At 42.0% G+C, this 15,424-nt stretch overlaps 1 protein-coding gene across 3 annotated transcripts in view; it reads left to right on the plus strand.

The window, feature by feature from the left end:
- Positions 1 to 15,424, plus strand: part of LOC114455366 (cyclic AMP receptor-like protein A) — an 84,734-nt gene that overhangs the window by 35,036 nt on the left and 34,274 nt on the right. For all 3 annotated transcript variants that reach the window (XM_028436561.1, XM_028436560.1, XM_028436562.1), the window contains one exon: positions 5,831 to 5,913. In XM_028436561.1, the coding sequence (XP_028292362.1) occupies positions 5,831 to 5,913 (83 nt within the window). The remainder of the gene's footprint in view (positions 1 to 5,830; positions 5,914 to 15,424) is intronic.

The raw sequence follows: 15,424 nt of genomic DNA on the forward strand, positions 1-15,424 counted from the left end.
ATTGATAAATGCTAATTGAATCTTTAAAAATGCATTATATTTTAATTGACTATATCTGAAATAGATTTAGTCAACTAAAACTAGACTATAACATGTACTAAGTTTGTCTAAAGACTAAAACTAAATCAAAAATTTGCTGTCAAAATGCTACTATGTTGCTCTGCTTACCAGGAAGCATGTTTTGCATGTTTGGTTAACAGATACAATTCCTTTAATCTGTGCTCCATTATGTTACTTTTGCATAAATGCTTCTAATTAAGAGTGTGCACATTTTTTCATGCTAAATAACAAACACACGATGTTACATTTGTATTGCATTTATCTTTCAATAAACCTGCTATTTAAAAACCTGAGTTTTGCACTTAATTGGCCTGGCAGACTCTGCGCAGACTTTATGTTTGAGTATGTTTGAGCCTTTAGTTTGTTGCTTCTTGGTGTTATCAACAAGAAGTAGAGTGGAAAAACAAATGTTTCAAATTCTTTTTCCATGTTTAAAGTTATTCTGGGTTTATTCAAGTCATAGTTATCATTTTCCTTGTCCTGCTCTAAAAAAAAGCTGTTGCACAGAATTCAAACTTTATCCAGTTCTAATATGTCATTGACATTTATTGACATTTTTTGTTTATTCAGAGCACAGCAGCATATTCATTCATGGAAATGTTTAGTTGGCTTTACTCACGACTCAAAGTACAAGTCCTGGGAATCGCCTTCATCCTCTTCCGCTTCTTTTCTCGCCAGAGTGAGGTACAACCCCCTCCTTCTAACAACCGGGCTGAAATGATAACGTCCAAAACAACTGCTGGCACTCATGAGCACTTGAAGTCACATGGTGGTGACCCTTCTGTGCGTTCCTTGAATGATTTCTTTGTGGACATGCATAAATAAGCAACACAAGATCTCGGGACAAAATAGGTTAGGAAGAATCTATTGGGAAGTTGTTTTTCTCATGCCTACACTTTTGCACAACTGCACACATGTCAGCTCAGTCCCATCGGGAAGCAACAAAATTCTCTGAGTAAACAGCAAGCTGCTTTTTCGTTATCTTCTCTTGGTGTTTGTTTACTGATCCACACAAGCTTTGCCTTGAGTAATGTTATGTCTTTTCTCGTGTCTACTTGCACACTTTTTAATGCATGCGCGTTTGTGTGTACAGCCTTGTAATACACCCATTGCTTCAACATTCTATACTTGCGTTTTTAAAAAAACATTGCCGCACAAGGTTCATCAGAATGATTACTTGGCATTTGAGAAAATAAAATGGACTTCACTCTTAAGCTTGGATTTAGAGGACCAAACAATCTTACATTGGCCCTATGCCTTACATGGGTTTATTGGCTGTTATAAACAGCCTAACCTTTCTTGTCTTAATCATTGACACATGTGGAAGGTAAGGCTGAGGTGTCCACTTTAAAACAATTATACCACCTGACCTTAAAAGTGTGTCTTAGAAAAAGATTGAGATATCTAAACTGATCCTCAACAGATTGGCAGTGATGAAGTCAACTTCTTCTGTAGACTGGTTCACATCGGTAACCCAACAGCCCTTCTGACCAGCTAGGACCCGAATTTACGATGTTTTTAACCTCCCACCTTCATTTATAGAAAGTATTCACCTGGCGTTTTTCAGAATAACACATAATGGCACATGAAATAAAAAAAAGAAATTTCGTGAGTAACCTTTAGCTAGTGGCAATACTACTGAAGTGAGAAGGTGTTCTTTTCAATATAAACATTTTGACCAAATATTTAAAGAAAATACCTCTACGAAATACACCTATTGCACTTGTGTAACATTGTGTAAACACCACCACCTTCAGGGGGAGGCAGAAGGGTTCTTTGTGGTTTACTGCTGACAGGTATCAGTGAGCCAATGGTTGCACGGCAGTTGCAGAAACAAAAATTAGCCGTGGAAGGGGTTTGATGAAACCATGACGGAATATTATTGATAAGCTTTAAAGAAATTCTACCAAACTACCTGACAACTCAGGAGAAGTGGGGACGGGGAGCTGCTGACATTCACTCATAGTTGGGTGGGTTCTTCCAATCTCTGAGGCAGAAAGCACAAAGATAGTAAAACAACTTCCTGGTGATTAAGCCCATGGGGGTGGATAAGATCCATCATGGGTATCTTAAAGATCTGGATGTTGTAGGTCTGTCATGGCTAACACATCTCTGCAACATTCTGTGGAAGTTGGGGGCAGTAAGTGCCTGTTGGAGTGGTAAGGCAAGGCAAATTTATTTGTATAGCGCATTTCAGACACAAGGCAAGTCAATGTGCTTTACATGATCAAAAAGTTCAAGAGAAAACATTCAACAGCTTAAAATCAACAAGAACATTAAAATAGGCAGCAAAAACATTTAAAATAATCAATAAAAACATTCAAAATCATCAACAAACACATTACATCAACATGACCATAAATCTCCCTCTCGAATATATGCAGTAGAGAAAAAGAGTGCCTTTAACTTTGATTTAAAAATGTTCACATTGGATGCTGACTTCAGCTCTTTGCAGCAGAACAACTAATTAATTTACTGTGAACTCTGGGCTCCACTATCTGACCTGTGTCCATAGATCTGAGAGACCTGCTGGGTTCATACCTGATTAACATCTCACTGATGTATTTTGGACCAAACCCATTCACAGATTTATACACCAGCAGCAGAACTTTAAAGTCTATTCTGAGGCTGACTTGGAGCCAGTGTAAAGACTTTAAAACTGGAGTAATGTGGTCTGACCTCATTGTTCTGGTTAAGACCCGAGCTCCAGCTTTCTGAACCAGCTGTAGATGTTTGATGCTCTTTTGGGGGATTTCTGTTAGAAGACCATTACAATAGTCCAGTCTGCTGGAGATAAAAGCATGGACCAGTTTCTCCTGATCTTTCTGAGTCATTAAAGCTTTCACTCTGGAGATGTTTTTTAGGTGGTAGAAGGCTGTTTTTGTGATAGATTTGATCTGACTGCTGAATGTCAGATCTGAGTCAATCAGAACACCATGGTTTTTGACTTGGTCTTTAGCTTTTAAAGATTGAGACTTAAAGTACTCGCTGACAGCAGTCCTCTTTTCCTTGTTATCAAAGACAATCACCTCCATCTTATCAGTTTACTTTTTCTAAGCCATCACCCAACACCTCAATGGGACCATAGTCATCTGGGTTCAGTGATAGATATAGTTGTGTGTCATTTGCGTAGCTGTGATAATCAACCTTACAGTGCTGTAAAATTTGGAAGGAAGCATTTAAAGGCTAAACAGAAGGGGTCCAAGAACAGAGCCCTGAGGAACCCCACAGGACATTGGTAATCTGTCAGATTCAAAGTTTCCATTGCTTACAAAATAACATTGCTCCTCCAAGTAGGACTTAAACCATTGCATTACTTTTCCATTTAGTCCAACCCACGTTTGCAATCTGTGCAACAAACTTGTATGGTCCACAGTGTCAAATGTAGCACTAAGATCCAATAGAAGGAGAACAGATGCTTTTCCTGAATAAGTGTTCAACCTTATGTCATTGATCACTTTGATAAGAGCAGTTTCTGTGCTGTGATGAGAACAAAGGCCTGACTGAATTTTATCAAATATTTTGTTGAATGTTAAGAATTGACTCAGTCGGTTGAAGACCACCTTCTCAATGATCTTGGCCATGAATGGAAGGTTTCTGATTGGTCTATAGTTAGCCAGTATAGAGGCATCCAGTGTTCTTTTTTTTAACAGTTACTTTCAGGTATTTTGGTTTGGTGCCTGATGGGAATGCGTAGTTAATTATCTGACACAAATCAGTGACAATTGACTTAACAGTTTTAAAGAAGTTTGAGGGTATTGTGTCAAGGCAACACGTTGATGGATTCAGCTGCTGAACAGTTTCCTCTATTGTTCTTGGGTTCACTGTAATAAACTCTAACATCGTAGTTGACTCATCCCTCATTGGTTGAAGCTGTTGAAGCTTTTTTTTATTTTGCTGGTTTGTTCTGATGTTTGACCTTATTGATTGTATTTTTTCATTGAAATATAAAGCAAATTCATTGCATTTTCCAGTTGACAGTAATTCAGGGGCTATCTGATCTGGGGTGGTTGTGAGCTTTGCAATTACAAAAAACAATGTACGAGATTTGTTAACATTTTTAGCAATAATTTCAGAAAAGTGTGGTTGCCTCGCTTTGAATAAGCCATCATTGAATTTACGCAGAGCCAAACCTCAGATGGATTTGTGTCCCTGCATTTTTGTTAGTCCACAGATGGTGATGGTGAAAAGAAATGTCAAGGGGAAATTTCAAGTGATTAAAGAAATGGCCTAAATAGTTGTCTAACATTTTTAGTCTATATTTTATGCCCCCAAATCTTCAGAAAGTTGTGTAATTTCTATAATTTCAAAGTGCATTTACTGAAAAGTAGCGTTATTTTTAGACTTAAATTTAACCGAGAGAAGCTTGAGCGAGGCCATGTTCTGTGGGTGGTGGAGGGGCTGGGCTGCTCCCGGTAACTGTCTGTAATCTAGCATGTGTCATTAACATTGGGACTGCTGCGCCCACTCCACATAATTACGGTTTCAATCCCCTCTGCTTCCCGAGCAGCGTCAAGGCCTCTGACACTGGAGGACTGTGATTAAAAACACCAGGCACTTTACCCGCGCTCGTCATCCTCTTCTTCTTTTCAACATTCTCTATTTTGCGCTCATGAATTCCCTAAATTCCTCTGTATACACCTCACCCAAATTTGTATCACTGTGCCTTGTGCTGCTTTTAAAAAAAAACAAACATTTTTTTAAGTTTTCTTTTTTCCAAAAATGCACACACTCGGCTCATCAACCCACGTAGTGTCCTTTTGGTGCTTGCATGCCCTTTTCCTCTATTCTGAAGGGACATTCTACCCACTGGCATACACACACGCACACACACACCTGCGATGACAATAGACAGATCTGGAGATGTCAGAGGATCCCATGGTAATAGACACTAATAAGGCTGAGCTTAATGTATGCCTTGGGGTTATGCTGTTGTAGACATTGATGTGGAAAAGCGACTGTTCTCCGCTCAGTTGATCACATGCAGCCAGGGACTGTTACACACTAAGACTTTGCTTTGTTGCAATACTCTTTTACTGATTGTGCACTGACATACACAAAATAAACTACGACCAGGTTTTCGTTTGAATTGTTTGAAATCCCCGCATTAGGGCTTGTGCGCCTTGGGCTCTTACTGGTGAGTAATTAATTTTCAGCAAGTGGGGGTAGCGACCAGACCATGTGGGCCTGACTGTCTGCATGTATGAGAAAGAGGGGGGAAACTAGACAGAGTAAGGCTTCGCGCTGGACCAGCTACCATGTCCTTGCCTGGATGAGGGGGGATGATAGGGGGGGGGGTACAGCACAGCGCAGAAAATCGATCCAGTGGCCGCGCTTCTCAGCCTCTTCCGGACGTAAGAGTTCTCGTCTCCTGGGAATTAGATAACGGCTTGTAAAAGCTCTCCACCAGCAGGCAACCCCCCCTCCCATCCCCGACTTTTCACTGCTGTGGCTGCTGCATCTCTCCCTGGTTGCTTGTCCCAGACATATTGAATTCATTCCCTTCACATTCCTGCAAAGCATTATCCCCTTGTTTAATTGGAATTCCAGTTTTCCCTTATAACTGCGTGGATGATGTGAATTATCAGCAGGTTCATATTTTATTAGGCTTTATTGGGCTTTGTTGTTTGGCTCAGTGCCCTAATCCTCCCAATAAGACACCCACTGTGTATGTGTGCATATGTGTGTGTGTGTTTGTGTGTGTGTATGTTTCTTAGACACAAGTGTTAACATGAACAATAAAGTCAATGCTCCTATTTTATCCTCTCAGGTTTCCTTGGCAGAGGAGATCAAGCCATTGAAGTGGTATCCATCTGTATATCTGCTGGTTTCCATCTTTCCTCTCATCAACAGGTAACACACACACATACACACACACACACCTGTACAAGGCTTTCCCTTTGCGCTCTGTTGTTTTATTTGCATGCTGGCTTTGCTTGGTTATCTTATCGCCACTGCATCCCTGACGCATACATGGAGCTCTTCCTCTGCTGTCCCTTTCGGTCTCTTATCTGAACTTTCAGAAATCTTCATACTTTCTGTGGCTACAGACACTAAAGGTGTGTGCGTGCTTGAGTGCGTGTGTGCATGTGTGTGTGATGGAGGTAGAGAGCATTTTATTGGTTTTTATTGAACCTGGGGCTTCATCGGCTGTGGTTCATTGGAAGAAGGCGGGTGATGTAGTAAATGATAACCCTGCTCCTGTTATTACTCTTTCTCTTCCTCCCTTTCTCCCTTCTTCCATCCTATTTCATTTCTCCCCCCCCCCCCCCCCCCCCCCCCCAAAAAAAAAATAAATAAATAAAAAAATACGCACACGTGAGTTGTGTGATTGACAAGTCAGGGTTACTAAGTGATTAGCTGCAGCGACTCTGCTTGTCGCCACTGCGATGTAGGCGGAGACACAGGTCAATTACAGGGTCAGCCACCCTCAAAGGCTCAGCTCAAACGACGCCCATCTCTCCCCCCCCACCTTCCCCTCTTACATCCCTCCTCACCCTTAACCTCGTCAACCATTCCGGCCCTTCCTTCCCCCCCCTCCACTCCCTGTGCTCCAGCTGTCGGCTGATGAAGATGACAAACTGCCTCCTCTGCTAACCCCAGACCTTCTCCTTACCTTTCGACCACCACTCCTTATCTTTTAATGCCACTTTTTCCTTACTTGCTTCCTTTCGTTCTTTGAGGAAGTCTTTGTTATAGTTCCCCTATTTTCATCGTTCTTCACTCAGGCTTTCCATCTTTTTTCTGTTTTCAATCCTATTCCTTCTCCTCCTCCTCCTCCTCCTCCACTCTTCCACAAAGCCCCCTCTCTCACTCTCGCTCACCCTCACCTCACTCCCTCTCTTGAGTAAACACGCTCCTGCTCAGCTCCGCTCTGCCTTTCTCCGGAGAGTAAACGAGGAGAAAACGGGAATGAATTGCTCTCTCGTTGTCCTCCTCCTCCCCCGTTCAGCAGCGCCGGCTGTATATATCTCCGGCTCCTATTAATTTGTTAGCCACCCCTCCCCCCTTCCCTCCCCCAGCTCATATCCTCCCCCGCCTCTTCCTCCTCTCGCTCTCCACCTCTCCATCCTTCCTTGCCTTTCCTTCCGCTAAGTGCCGAAGTGTGTAAAGTGTTTGTCACGGTGCCGTGCCGATGTCGCTGTGCTCTGTTTCTGCACAACAGACAGCTGTGTGTGTTTGTGTGTGCGTGTACGTGGGTGGTTGGTCTTGTGCCTAGGCGAATGTGCTGTCTCGGCTCAGTGCTGCGTGCATGTGTGTAAACACTTGTTTGTTTACTTCAGATGGTGTGTGCGTGTGCGCATGTGTGGGTGTGTGCATGTTTCCTCACGTTTGGCTATTAGCACTCTGTGTGTGTGTTTGTGTGTGCTTTTATTTAGTGTGAGCATGCCAAGCATGTGTGTGTGTCTGAGTGGGGGATTATTTCTATCTGAGCTCCAAAGCCTCCTAAACAGGGCTTAGAGAGACGGCCCAGGGCAGCAGCTAAAGCCGTCGGGTAGAGCTTTCTCTTTCCCTCGCTCGCTTTGCACCCCTCTCTCTCTCTCTCTCTCTCTCTCTCTCTCTCTCTCTCTCTCTCTCTCTCCCTCTCCCCATTCCGTGATCCATTGCGTTAATACACAGACACACACAAACGCACTCTTGTTTTGGCCCTCATCTGCTGCCGCACACACACGCAAAGATGCACACACAAACATGCACAGAGTCACACGCCACACGCAATTTTAATCTGTTCCAAATGCACACTGGTAAATGTGTTAATTCGACACCAGCTGTTGCGAATTGAAATGGGAAAGAGCTCCTACTTTCCCTCGTTGGCACTCACTCACTCTCACACACACACACACACACACACATTCACACAGGCATGGACAAGTCATTATGCATTGCTTTGCCGTACACCTCTCTCCATCACGCTCTCTCGCTCGCTTGCCCTCATTTGGCCACCCAAAAGTAGCACCAGACACTCGCACCTTCACACTCATCCCTCCTTCTTGTCTTCCTCTTTCTCCAGCTCCGTCTTTCTCTCGCTCATTCCCACTTCGGTGCCTCACAGCTCTTTGTGTGAGTGGCGTGCGAGCGCTGCCTGGGCACGACTTGAGTTTTCACAGTCTGCTTCTCACTTCGCTTCCCCTGTGTGCTTTATGGTGTGGGTGTGTGTTTGTTTACAAGGCTTGTCTAGATTCCTACTGTGCGCGCTTCTATGCTTGTTTGCATAAATAAGCCCTCTCTTCGGAACGTAGCTGCCGATATCGTTGGCGTGTTGTGCCATGATGTGCAAGTGCTCCTCCTGGACAACCTCCCATCTTTTATTAGGATGATTTGCTCTCCCCAAACACAGTCCTCTCTCCTTTTAATTGGCCTTCTCCCTCACTGCCTCTCTTTCCCTTGTTTTCCTAAAGGCATTGTCTAGAAGACCTCACTCGAGGCTTCAGCGCGGGTGAGCAATCAGGGTTAGGCACTTTGAGGAGAAGTGCTTTGGCGAGGATAGATTAGCCCTGCCGGCAGGGCTTGAACCGGTGATGTGTCTGTAACCTTGAGTTCACCCTGTCGCTCCAGGAGTCGGCTTGCCTCCTCCCAGTTATTCTTGGTTTCCCTTGACGCTGCTGTGGGTTTCGTGGTGTGTATAGGCCTATACGTGCTTGCAGGGGATTTTTGTATGGGCTCCCTCCATCGCCTAAACCCCCACCTTTCTCTGGAGGAGATCTGATTTCCCTGCTCCAGGCAAGCCGCGAGAACAAGACAGCTTGTGCACGTGAATGTGTGTGCTTCGGTTCGTGCCTGTGCTTTTGTGTGCGTACACACACGCACTTGCCGGGCCAGGCAGACCTTCCCAATCTTCGCTCTGCGCTTTGAAAAACGAGGGAGGAAATCTCAGAGCAGCAGTTATTATTCATCCCTCAAAGAGAACGGGAAGGAGGCGGCAGCGGAGGAGGAGGAAGATGGGGAGGGTGGGGTGGATGGAGGGAGGAAGAAAGAAAGAGAGAGTCAAACGGGAGGGATGAGGGAGGTGTGGGGAATACATTAACTCTTATCTTACTGTATTCGGCACTCTGCATCCCAGAACACGTACATCCTTTTTCCCCCTTGCACTCCTGTTTTTCTTTACTCTTTTTTCCTTTCTGTCCTTCTTTATACTTTATTTGCCAATTTTTACACTTAAATTTTATGCATATGTGTGTATGCTTCAGTAAGTGTTTAGTTTGTTCTGTAATCCCAGCTATCTTTAGTCGCCTGCTTAGTTTACTAATGGCAGTGAATGCTGTGAAACTTTCAACTCTTGTCAGCTGTCTACCAATCATTTTATGCTTCTATCGCTTCATATCTAATTATATTGCACAAGAGGAATAGCATTGGCCTGTTGTTGAAAAGGAATTTGAAACTCATATAGTTTCAAAGCAGTATTTATCAAGTTTTGGCGGGTGTATGCAGGGCTCGAGACTGCGACCAAAATGGTTGCATATGCGAGTATATTTTCAGTGTATGCGAGTGAAAATTTTATCTTGTCGCATCCGTGCGAGTTCGTATGGATGACCTTATTTTGGACGGAGCGGCTGAGCGCTCCGTCACAATTTAAGTTAATGGGTCAGGCTCGGGTCGGGTCGGGCTTTATGCCCGCGGGCATAACGGTAAAAGAAGGTACGAGGCAAGCAGAAGCAAACAGTCGTGACACATACAGACTGGGGGACCTGATGAACTCAGGTAGGCCTGCAGTCACCTGTTCAGTCTATGAGAGCCTTTCCATGTTCTCCTGGGTTTGTAGCTTCTCCAGCTCCCGGGTGACAATAGACCTACAGCAGCCTTGGCAAGCAGTTTCATCCAACAAAAGACGTGCTGTAATTAAGACAGCCGATTAACAGACCGTCACATAACATATTAGGTTGCAACAGGGACAGAGCGAAGGCCACCTTGTGCCATACAATGGAACAACGGACCGGAAGAGAGGGTGGTTTTGTTTCTTTTTGGCAGGGTGTAGACATTTTGACAGGGAATTACATCCATTTATTGTAAAAGAGTTCCACATTTGGTTCATCAGAATCAGTATCAGTTTTATTGCCAGTTATAAATTACGCAATATAAGGAATTGGTTTTTGCTGGGTTTGGTGCAGCAATAAATCTGAAGAAAAAAACAACAAGAACAAGAATAACAGTGCAACCAGTAGCAATAATAATAATAACAATATGAATAAATGAGGGTCAAATAAAAACAAAAGGGCAAAAGAACAATGGAATTTTCAAGGGAGTGGATGATATGTATATATTAGTGGTGGGACTCGATTAAAAAAAATAATCTAATGAATTAGAGACTTTGTAATTAATTAATCTAAATTAATCACATAACAATAATTGACACGAGAAGCAAAGTTTTTCCAATTCAAATGGATTTTGGTATGATTAAATCAATAATGCAATAAATGAGCTTAAACAACAAAAATGTGTTTATTATTTGTGCAAACATAATGTGCAATATGAATATAGAATATTAGGATTGCATTGTTCACAAAGTTAAATTTAAGTAAGCTATGGTTTTCTGGATCTTTCTAAAAGAAATTTGTTTTTTGTTCTAAAATAAAAAACAACACTTATACAGTACATTACATTCCAGAGAAGTAAAAACCGAACATTGCAAAACAGTTGGCATGAAATAAATAGACCAACTGATGAAGCTGATGAATTTTGTTTGAAATTATCTTGTAGCCCCACATCCTCTACCACCGAGAGTTGGCAGAGGTGTTTTTCAACACACTTTTCATGTTTCACCTCCTTTTTTGATCTTTTTCTTTTATTTTTGAAACATATACTTAACCACCCCTTCCTTTGGAACATTATTGTACTACTGTTTTTTGTGGGTTTTTTTTGCCTTTTAGGGGACAAACAGTATATTGAAAGGGCCACAGACACGTGCAGCCATTTGTTTTTTGTTGAGCAGCAGTGTCACTCTGCAATTAATTTCCATTTAGTGAAACGGGGAGTTGGCCTAGCCACTCTGTGAAGTGCAAACATGCACACCAGGTGACTGAGAGACAGACAAAGCTGAATGCACTTTAACCAACAGTCCAGATACAGTACTTCGTAGGAGTTAATTTTTTCATACTATAGTGACGATTTTGCAAGTTTCTCTACTTCCAAAGACTGGAGAGGTCTGTAATTTCTATTGTAGGTACACTTCAACTGTGAGAGACAGAATATATATATTAAAAAAACACACATTGTATGATTTTTCAAATAATTCATTTTCATTTTTTTGCATTAAATAAGCATTTGATACAATAGAAAATTTGAACTTAATATTTAGTACAGAAACCTTTGTTAACAATTACAGATGTCAGACCTTTCCTGCAGTTCTTGACCAGGTTTGCACACACTCCAGCCGGTATTTCGGCCCACTTCTCCAGACAGATCAGGGCAACACGGAGTTTCGGCTCCCTCCAAAGATTTTCGATTGGGTTTAGGTCTGGAGACTGGCGAGGCCACTCCAGGATCTTGAAATGCTTCTTATGGAGTCACTCCTGAGTTGCCCTGGCTGTGTGTTTTGGGTCATTGTCTTGTTGAAAGATCCAGTCACGTTTCATATTCAATGCTGTTACTGAGGGAAGGAAGTTGTTGGCCAAAATCTCACGATACATGGCCCAATCCATCCTACCCTCAATACGGTGCAGTGGTCCTGTTCCCTTTGAAGAAAAGCACCCCCAAAGTATAATGTTTCCACCCCCATGCTTCATGGTTGGCATGGTTTTCTTGGGGTTGCACTGATAGTTCTTCTTCCTCCAAACACGGTGAGTGGAGTTCAAACCAAAAAGTTATATTTTTGTTTCATATGACTACATGACTTTTTCCCATTGTGTCATTGCACTCTGAAATGAAAGCCTTGAACAAATAAGCAATTTGAGTTGAAAAAGAAATCATGGAATCCATGAACAATACTGTTCACCTAATGCTCATAAGGGTCTGATACCACAGTGTGTTCCAACATTGCTTTTATGCTGACAGAGGGGGTTGTAGGTTACCAAGCAAAGTTGGAACACCTGTAGGAATTAGTATCACCAGCTTTCAAGGCTGATTCAACCTTCATTGCTTTAGAACAGCTTTACATTGTTAACCCACTTTGTGTTTCCTGAAAAAGGCCTATCTATACTATAATGACGGAAGTGCGTGTGCGTGTGCGTGTGCGTGTGCGTGTGCGTGTGTGTGTGTGTGTGTGTGTGTGTGTTCGTCTTCGTCGACGGGTTCCAAATACCCCAAGTGTGTGCATCTGTTATTTTGGTGACGCAAAACGGTCAAAACGTTAATTTTATAATTACGGCGGTATTGAGCGCTCCGGTTCCAGGTTCATGGCGTCACCGTGTTGCAGTTTGTTTGGGTTAAAAACAAGAAAAAAAAGGTCAATATTAAAAACTTTTTGTACCGCTAAAAGTCATTTAAGTTAATATTTCATGGTTATTTAATATTATTCCCGTTTGACCGTTCGCTATTTAGACCGGACGGACCTCACCTGGAAGTGATTGACAGCAATGGCTGCTGTGTTGAAAGCTGCACATTTCTCTGCAGCGTGTGTGAGAGAACCAACGGAGGAGATTAGAGTCCCAGGTAGAGTTTTTTTTATTATTTTATATTATAGTTAATGCTATTCTCATTGTATTATTAGTATTGCTATATTATCATTATAGTACTATTTAATATCATATTTAGTATCACTATTTAATATTGTTTATTAATATTATATATATATTTTTTTTTTATCATATTATAGTTACTAGATTCTTATTTTTAACTTCTTTAGAAATTACGTTTCAAAACATTTATTTTGATTTTGAAACACAAATTAGACCAAACTAGACATGAGAGGGAGGAGCGTTTAAGCAGCACGCACACTGATACTACGCACTATTACTACTAAGAACTAACCCACTAACAAACTAACCGCTAACATGGTGTGGTGGTGGGAATCCAGCTGCAAAAGGACTCACTCAGTGTGTTCCTGTGTGCCAGTCCCAAGCCTGGATAAATGGAGAGGGGCACCTTTAGTGTAAAACCCACCAGTGTTCTGTGTCTCTCCTTTATGGTCGTATGTTGGACGTACATGAGATGTTTACGTGCAAACATTGGTGCAACCTTTATCTATATATCGTGCGCATGTCCCATACAATTAAACCAGGGAAATCACACGCTATTTTACATTGCACCCACAAATAAACCCCTTTATAACACTACAGAGTACAGAGTATGTACACCTCTTTGTACATCCAACTTTCAAACACATACTCATTTGAACATAATTGACAACTCTACTTAAGCTCCTCCCACTATATGAATACATACTTCCGACGGGCACTGTACTAGTTTGTTTAATTCTGAAATGTACATTATTTTTCAGTTTTGGGTAACCAAACCTTTTTTTTAACCTCTGGCTGTTCAGTACTTAACTTTGTACCATTTCAAGCTATTCATTAGACTTGCACGACTTGAATTGCAATAACTAACTGGAAAAATTAGGGGGTTCTAAAACGTTTGACCGGTAGTGTATATAAATATACTTTATGTGTCTATTTACAGTATGTATTCATGCACATGCATATTGTATACGTGCACAAATGCTGGAGGAGATGCTAGATAACCACCCTCGCACATCCACAGATGAGAACACAAACACGCACTCGCACGCACATCCTACCCCCCACCCCCCCGCCTCACCCCCCCTCCCTCCCCTCTTTCAGGCACGTCTTTAAATATTCATCACTCTGGCTGCTCTGAGAGTGCCGTAAACGCTGCCTCACACTCCAGGGAATCGCTAAAGCCTACTCTATCATCTGCTCTCCCTCCCTCCTCTCTTTACTACACACTCTCACGTGCACATACACACGCATGCACTTGCAACCACAGGCCTTCACGTGCACAAACACTCAAAGGCACAGCCGGTGGCATCGCCGGACGTGCAGACAAATGCAATTGCACAAATCAGACGCAGAGTAACGCGGATTTGGTGTGTGTTTGCATGCGTGTGTGTTTACCTGCTCCCAACACAGGAGGCTGAGCGTTGTTGTGTTTCAGGAAACAGGGTGTCTTTGTTTGGATTTTTTTCTTCAGTGAACGTTAGTCGCTTCGATCCCCAGAGTCTTTATTGACTTCGCAGTCTGACACTATGTGCATCCAATGTGCGTTGTGTGTGTCTTATTTCTTTATGGAATTCCCAGGAAAATGTTCACTCCATAGACATATATCTGTTTATTTTATTTGTCTGATTCATACTCTTAGCAGTTATTATCCTGTTAATGTCCTGGTTTTTACCCACTTTCTGCTAGTTTTTAACATTCATACTCATCTGGTGCAGAAAGCATACCTCAGGATCTTGTTTGTTACATTACAATAAACCCCAGTTCACCATTGACAAAGTGTTTCATCAGGGCGGAAATCCCAGTTTTTGCATCTCTGAAAAAAAATAATTGTTTTTAGATGTTATGCCTAAAAAAACATCCAAATTGCTTTAAAGCAATATGCAACCCATCACATGAGACTTAGATGATAGGTCCAAACTTTTCGCCTTCAAAAAAACTCAATTTTCCTCAATATGTGGCTATCACCAATTTCATGGATTTAAGCCAGTGTTTGCATATTGTGTTGTCGTCACTTGAGGAATACTCCTTAAGTTTCCAATCCAATAGCGAGTCTGTGTTGGGATGGCATTTTCATCAGACAATTTACTGTTTAGTTATGGTTGATCCAGTTCCTTAGACCAGTGGTTCTAAACCTTTTCTGCCCGTGATCCCCAAAATAAAGGTGCCAGAGACCGGGGACCCCTACTGTACCTGAAGGTGGTTGAACACAGACATGAACATTCAAGAAAAGTCATGGCGAGACAGGTCAATCTATAAGGGGGATGTTTTTGGGGCCCATCCATAAAGTCAGCAAAATGAAGGATTCATTGTTACAGTATATGAATCTGTAATTACCACATTTATTTATTAATCTGAATACTATCCACTGCTGTCCCGGAAGTTTATTATTGTTTGTGCCATAGACAGTCATCATAAAGATGTAAATCTTTGTTTTACTCAGAAATAAAAGGTTGAAATGGTTAAAAGTTGCAAATGAAAATGGCCAAAAATGGACAGAAAAAGTGGTTAAAAGGGTGTGGCCACGGTTACATGATGTTTTTTATTCGAATTTAGTTGTTCCGAATTAAATCATTCGGAATTAAAGTGTTCTGCTTCGTGTTTACATGGAAATAGTAATTTCCAAACTGAGGTTTACATGGAAAACCGGTTTATTCGGCTTTAGTTAATTCCGCTTTAGGTCTGGTGGGAATGCAAACATTACGTATCACGTCGCTCACGTCTATTGGGGAAAACACACAACAAACCTTTTATTG

Source organism: Gouania willdenowi, chromosome 21 (genome assembly GCF_900634775.1).
Source record: "Gouania willdenowi chromosome 21, fGouWil2.1, whole genome shotgun sequence".
NCBI classification, from domain to species: Eukaryota; Metazoa; Chordata; class Actinopteri; order Blenniiformes; family Gobiesocidae; genus Gouania; species Gouania willdenowi.